Source organism: Moschus berezovskii, chromosome 8 (genome assembly GCF_049115385.1).
Source record: "Moschus berezovskii isolate FMDL1 chromosome 8, NW_MosBer_1.0, whole genome shotgun sequence".
Classification (NCBI taxonomy): domain Eukaryota; kingdom Metazoa; phylum Chordata; class Mammalia; order Artiodactyla; family Moschidae; genus Moschus; species Moschus berezovskii.
Window position 1 is genome coordinate 67,402,181 of NC_142467.1, and position 7,454 is coordinate 67,409,634.

The 7,454-nt window shown below is 50.7% G+C and overlaps 1 protein-coding gene across 1 annotated transcript in view; it reads left to right on the forward strand.

Moving 5' to 3' along the window:
• Positions 1-3,043, forward strand: part of FSTL4 (follistatin like 4) — a 431,430-nt gene extending 428,387 nt beyond the window's left edge. The window contains exons 16-17 of the mRNA XM_088839301.1: positions 1,500-2,199; positions 2,834-3,043. Coding sequence (XP_088695427.1) covers positions 1,500-2,199; positions 2,834-3,043 — 910 coding nt within the window. The remainder of the gene's footprint in view (positions 1-1,499; positions 2,200-2,833) is intronic.
• Positions 3,044-7,454: the final 4,411 nt, after the last annotated feature.

The window sequence follows — 7,454 nt, forward strand, 5'->3', positions numbered from 1 at the left end:
CAGCCGTGGCCTCAACTGCAAGCCTCATCCCAGCCTGGCCACTGCCCTTCCCTCTTCCTTTCAGAGAACCTTGACACTTAGTCAAGGCACCACTGCCAGAAGGCTGAGCGTGCCCTTTTATAAAGTCATCAAGACCCAAATGTCTTGTGGCAGTGTTTATGCCTTCCTTTACTCTGACATCAAGCACCTTTTTCCAGGAAGAAATGACTCATTTTTGCAAGCTGAAGCTGAACTTGTAAAAGTAAGGCTCACCCATTTATATCCTTGCCCAAGGGAAAAAATAACAGCTTTCTGACCTTCCCACCTCACTCCAGAGAATACCTGGGGAAGAGCCTCTAAGATGGTTGTAAATGGTAAACCACCTTAAAGAAGCTGAATTCAGACAGGAGTCATGCAAACTCAGGTGCTGCAGAGCCTGTGTGTGACTTTTACATGACAGCTTCCTACATGCCTGGGGTTTTCTTTCCTGCTCTTCCCATGCTCTAGCTCTTTAAGGATGCTTTAAAGATGCCATCACATGGGCATTTTCCGTTTCTGAGGCATAAAATTGTGGAAGACATTTTTCTCTACTCTGGTAGGTGTACACAACACCCAAAGGCCTCTGCAAGCAAGGGGTTTAGGCAGACTCTCATGCTCAGGGTGAATCCTGCCTGGAGTCAGACCCTTTTGCAGCTCACAGCCAGCCTCCAAAGAGGAATTTCACCAAGTCCAGATGCAGCAACCACCACCTCTGACCTCTTCCAGTAAAGCACCCACACTCTAAGATTTAATCCTCCCAATGCCGTCAGAAGGAACTGCCTTCTTCAGTTTGCAGAGGTTCAGAGGGGTTCAGCAGCTTGCCCCAGGCTCTGCAGCTAGCAGGCACCACGGGAGCGCCAGGCCATCTGGCTGTAAAGGTAAAAGCTGTCCTCATCCCCAGCCCAGGGTTCGTCTGACCAACGTTGTCAGTGTAGCCAAGGGAGAGGCTGCCCTCACGGTCCCCTCCGAGGGTCAGGGAGCGTGGATAAGACATCTGTCCCTGTTCTCTTGTATCTGCATCCCCAGGTTCTGACTCACCTGTTAGTCCACAAAACCACTTAGAAATAGACTCACCTGTCCTGTCCTCATAGCAGGCAGAGTCAGGGCAGACACCTCTTGTCCTTGCCCTCCAGCCACGGGCCCACCACTTCGCAGCTGGCACAAGGTCTCTGGGAAGCCCAATCAAAGACACCCCAGAGGGAGGAGCTGCTGAAGGCATAGTTCCACTCCTTCACCATTTCTAAAGATGTGTGCATGTTATAAGAGCATAAATCCAGGAACATTCTGTAACTCAACTGCACTTGGTTTGAGATCATAGATGGATCACTTATGAAACCATCTCCTGCAAAATAGGAGATCTTATTAACAGGCTGTTAGATCAGCAAAGGATAGAGGACACAAGAAAGGATGCCATCGTTTAAGACAAATGACAGATCCCTTAACCCTCCCACCTTCTGACCTCAGTCTTCATCCCCTCCCAGGTTCGGCTTCATCTTCAACAAGTCTGACCCTGCCATCCACAAAGTCGACCTGGAAACACTGATGCCCCTCAAGACCATCAAGCTGCAGAGCCACGGCTGCCTGCCACAGGCCATGGCCCACACCCACCTGGGCGGCTACTTCTTTGTCCAGTGCCGGCAGGACAGCTCTTCTGAAGCCCCCCCGCAGCTGCTGATCGACAGCGTCACAGACGCGGTGGTCGGACCCAACGGCCAGGTCACTGGCACCCCTCACACATCCCCGGATGGGCGCTTTGTAGTCAGCGCCGCCCCGGGCAGCCCCCAGCTGCACGTGCAGGAGATCTCACTGCGGGGGGAGATCCAGACCCTCTACGACCTGAAAGTGAGCCCGGGTGTCTCAGATGTGGCCTTCCAGCGCTCCTTCACCCAGGGAGGCCAGTACCACGTCTACGCCACACTCGAGACAGAGCCAGACCTGCTGTTCCTGGAGCTGTCCACGGGCAAGACGGGTGTGCTGAAGGGCCTGAAGGAGCCCGCGCCCACAGGGCCAGCCCGGGCCTGGGCAGGGCCCCGCAGGATCGTGAGGGACAGCGGGCTGTTCGGGCAGTACCTCCTCACGCCCGCCCGGGAGTCACTGTTCCTCATCAACGGGAGACAGAATGCACTACGGTGCGAGGTGGCAGGCGTGAGCGGGGGGACCACGGTGGTATGGGTGGGCGAGGTATGAAGCCGTCCCGAGCAGGCTCCCTGTACATTTTCACAGACAAAAGCAAAAAACCTGTATTCGCTTTGTGGTTCAACACTGGTCTCCTTGCAAGTTTCCCAGTATAAGGTACGCGCTGCTAACGAGATCGGGTGGGTTTTAGGATGTAGGATTTCTGCCTTGAGCTGCGATGAGAACCTGCTGCCGTGTAAAGGAATCATCCGTGCGTCCAGCTACGCGCCATGTTACCTGGGCTGCCCTGGAACCAGGAGCTCCAGCTTTCCAGGCGGACGCTTCTGTCAGTTGCCTTTGCATCCTCATTCTTTAACACCGAGTCCGTCCAGACTTCACCCTGCCGGAGTGGCCTGAAGCCGGGGGCTCCCAGGAGCAGGGCCCTCCCTCCTGGCCTGAGAGCCTCATCCACTCTTGCTCTGGACCTCATCTTCTCCTTTGCAGCTGCTTCTCGCTTTTCTTTCCATTTGACTTGTTGTAAGCCTGAGGGAGAGCCAACAAGACTTACTGCATCTTGGGGATGGGGAAATCACTCACTTTATTTTGGAAATTTTGATTAAAAACTAATTTTTTATAATCTCAAATGCTAGTAAGCAGAAAGACGCTCTCCCAGGTCCAGCTGTATTCTTCCCTGCCTTAGGCCATGTCTCTGAGAGGCACTACCCCACACCCGACAGCCAGAAAGAAGACAGTGGCCATCAAAGGGACTGGGGTCCTCTACACCACGGACACCCCCAAGTGCAGATCAGACCACCACATTGGTAAAGGCTCCGTTCTGGGTTGGGACGCCAAGAGACCAAGACAAACCCTGTGTGCCTGCTTATCACCACTCAAGGGGGACATGTATTAGCCTGTTCAGTACCCCAGATTCAGGGCTGACCAAGCTTGCCTGGAAACGTGCCTGCAGAACAGTGGCCTCCAGGCTCAATGCAGAAACCGCGCCCCACCCCGATCCCAAGGATTCAAGTGGGGTTCCTTAAGCTATCCTTTTAAAACCCCACTCTCTTCTGCCTGTGGCCCTTGCACTCAGCTCACACCCAAGTCCCTGCATCCACACAGCACAGACAGCACATTTCAGTGTTCCTTACACACAGGTCCCCATCTCCCCAAGAACACACAAGGATGCAAGAGGCCACTGCCACAGTACTCCCAAATGTGGTGGGCTGTGGTGGGCTCTCCAGGGCAATCAAAGAAGTACAACCCAACAGCCCTCTGATGACCCCATATCGGAGAATTTCAGCAAGGAAGAGGCTCTCAAAACACCCTTCTTCTCGTGCACATCGGCAGGTTTGAATGGTCATTTTTCAAGCCACCTGACGTTGGAAGGGGTGTGGTCCCATCACAGACACATCAGTTTAGATGCCTTCTCCTGCCAACATGGCCATGATTTTCCTGGGCTGCTGAGAAATGGTCTCTTTCAGAGAAAGAGAGACATAGACCCTGTCTCACTGGAAATACAGCATCTCAGTCCCACCTAACTGCCCAAACCACCTGCCCCCTCACAGAGCTCCTGGTATCTGCCAGTCCTCTGGTATGTCTCATGCATCTTAGTCCACCATACTTTTGTCCCCAAAAACTCCCAGGAGTGTGCCTAGACATATACATTCACAGATTTTTTAAGATAAAATATGTAGATATTTGAGGAAACTGACCTCAAAACCTAATTATTTAGTTTTACAATAACTGGGATGGATGGAAAACACATCTCACCTTTTTTTTATTATTATTCCTGCCTCAATCTCTTGACACATTTGCTTGCACTTCTGTCACTGAAATTTTCCAACTTTCACAAGCTTCTTCCTTTGGGAAGACCTTCTGAATTGTGGCAGCCCCTGGAAGAAAAAGAAAGTCTCTGAGTCTACATGAAGAAGAACCCACCAACTGCCAGGCCAGAACATCAGCCCTTCTGTGTTACAGGATTCCTGAGTAAGAGACCAGTCCAGCTGCAGCTGGCCTGTTTCAGTGGGAGTGACTTCAGCGGCACCTGTTCCTTTTCCACTGTTCCTTCCACTTTCAAGTCTGGAAAGCTTATCAGCCTCTTACTGTCATCACTCTGTAGTTACAAAGCTGGAGATAGCCAGTTTAGGTCTTGCTGCCAGCATTTCGGATACAATTAAATAGGAAAAGGGAATCACAGCCCTGAAAACTGTGAAATTTGCAAATTCATAAAGGAAGGAAAGTCCATGTTTTTTCAGCAGTGCAGCCAACTGAAAAGCTGGCCAGGACTCCACCTGCCTCTTCCTCCCAAACTTCAGCCCCAGTGGAATTTCATGGAACACAGTCTGAAAGCCACTGGGATATGAAGTCATCACAACAGCCAAGATCCTTCTTATGAGCACGAATCATCAGCTATCTACTAATACTTATATTAAAGGAATATTTGTTTTACCAAGAGAGTCACCCCAAAAGTCACTCACATAATGAACTATTTCAAAATTACTGGATTTTGAAATAAAATTCATTGCAGAAATATTCAATGTAGATTGTTTTTCAGACTAACAAACACACAAATAAACCTATAGTGATGTTAAGGATTTGAAATAACACCCTCATTCTCCTTCTGTTGAAGTGAGCAGGACCCTACATGGAGGTACTGGGTCCAAAAGCCCACCCAGCCATTCATGGACTGAGAGTTGGAAGAGGGATTTGTCTGTTCCTAGAAGCCTGCATGGACCTCTGCACAAGGAAGGTTGGGTGTGAATCACACACAGTGAGGCCAATGCCATCATCCCAGCCCCACAACACTGAACCAGCAAGTTCTGCCTGGGGCTGGCCCAGGCTCCCTTCTTAAGTATTCATTCAAGTCACTCCAAGATCCTATTTTCCCCAAGCCTGCAGAGGTAGATGGAAGAGCCCTGTAAAGTCTAGGCAGGGGCCACACTCATACCAAGCTTCAGATTCTATGACCTAGAGACGGCAGCACAGGAGACAGCAGCTCAGTCCCTGCGATTCCCACCCCCATCTCATACTCGCAGCTCCAGGTTAGTGTCCTGGAGGACAGCACTCAAGCCCAGATAAAGCCGAGAACCACCTGCCACCCTAGGGAATTGTAACAGCTGAGTCTTCACAGAGGAAAGCCGCCTGGAGCTGGCTTCGTGTGGCTCCACTTCTTTTCTGTTGACCAAATAACCTGTGAACTAATGGAGATTTCAGAACTGAGTTGCGAAACAGATTCACGATGGATATATTTTTCTACAGGGGGCTTAAAAAGTAATCCGATTCATTTCCACAGTGTGTTTCATTCAAATACCATGGATGCCGCACCCTCTTCATTATCACATTGCACAGCTCGCGCTCCCCTATCCTCCTCTTCAAAAGCCAGCCTCCAGGAGCACTGATACTGCTCCCAACTCTCTCCTACACATCCTCCAATCTACCTCACATCCTCCTCTTCCTCACACCCAGCACCCCCCGGAATGTGCACTCCAAACTGAGATACCAGACGGGCAAAGTAGGATGACAATGATGCTGACATGAAGTCCTTTGCCATCTTTTCCCACCCAGGACCCCAGATCCCACTCCAAGTGCAATCAGAACCCATGGGGACACAGCCCCTTGCTGCTCAAATCACACCCCCAAGCCCTAGCTCACAGCCCTTTGGAGTTTGATGACCAAGACTAGAGAGAATTCAGAACTGTCAGAGAAGGCTGTTACGATCAGACAGAAACTGTAGGACAGGAATAGAGACCAGGCCATCTCAGCCAAGCCCTGCAGGGCTGAGCTCCATCCCTCCACCCTCACTTTGTGCTCTGCCTTTCCCACTTCCTTCCTGTGCCTGGAGACTCCTGCTCATGAACCACTCCTACAATTCAAGGGGCAACTCACCTAATCACCACACCAGCTCCCCCAGGGGTCTTTGCATGCTGCTTCCTTGCTTTGGGGTACAAGTGAAAAGTCATTCATTGAGCCAAATCCTATACCATTTGCTCCCAGACTGGCACACAGGCAAAGCAGTTTTGTTCCAGAAAGTCATTAGCTGCCTTGATTTCTCTCCAAAATCATAGAGATCATATAGAACAGAGGGGCTCAAAAGAATCAAGGGGGAAATACATAGTATTTATCCTCAAGGTGCGACTACAAGACCCCACATACCTGGTGGAATGCAACCCTCTTCCTTTAGTCTACACCAGGTGACCTGCCGAGCCACTTGAGGATTTGAGTGTCTTATCTGGACCTTCAGGATTTAGGCACCAGCCACCCAGCAGACACTGGGAGCCCAGTAATAATGGTCTCCTGTGAGCAGTACTGGGAATTTAACAAAACGCAATGTGTGAAATTATGGAAGACAGGGGAAGAGCAGGGACTGACCTTCAAAATTCACAGCAAGGCTTCATTAGCCAGCACGAGAGTGTTGAGCATGTGCTTGGTTTTTGCACAAAACCACACTTCACACAGCCCTCTTCCCAAGCTCACCCCTGTGGCCCCAGGGAGCAGGCCATGCCCTGAAGGGCTGTGGAGGGCTCCGCCTATACGCCGCGAAGCAATAACTGTTGACTCACCTCTACTTCCACCTGGTGACCTGTGGCTCTCCACCTGTCACCAAGGCAGGATCAGACTGTGCTGCCACCTGGGGACACCTTCAAGAGCATTTCTGAGGAATGGCAACCATGAAACATTGGCTGGAGATGGGGCCCAAGAGCTCTTAAATGAGAACATTTCCTAACTCTAAACCTTCATCTGCTGCCCCGTATAACATCTGCCATAGCTTTAATAGTTGTTGGTCCCTGGCTCCTTCAGCTGCTTCAGAGAGGTGAGGGACGGCAGTCTGCAAGGCCCACCCCCCGCCCCCACACCCCAGACCCACAGCACAGCCTTCTGTAGTGCCCCCAGCCCACACCCTGACTGCCTGCCACTGGCCAGGCCCCTTCTCGTTCCTGGACCCTTCGTACACCACCCCTCTCCCGCTCTGCTCGTGCTTCCTGAAGGCCTGTGAGATGATCTAAAAAGCAGACTAGGCATGGGATTTTGCTGCAGTGTCACACACGTTGTGTTCATGCTATAGCGCAGTGAACAACCCTCGCAATATGAAGTCACACACACACGCTCCATTTGTCCCGTTAGGATTCTCCTCCTGCCCCACCTCAGAAAACTTCCAGATCTCTCCTGTCGAGGCAGATTACATTATTTTGAGCAGTTGTGTAGACTCCAAAATATATTTTCTGTAATCACTGGTATTTCTCAAAGGTCTCCTGTAATTACTATACATGTGAATTTTTCCTTATTTATAAAATATATATAAATTATTTTTAATACATCAACTT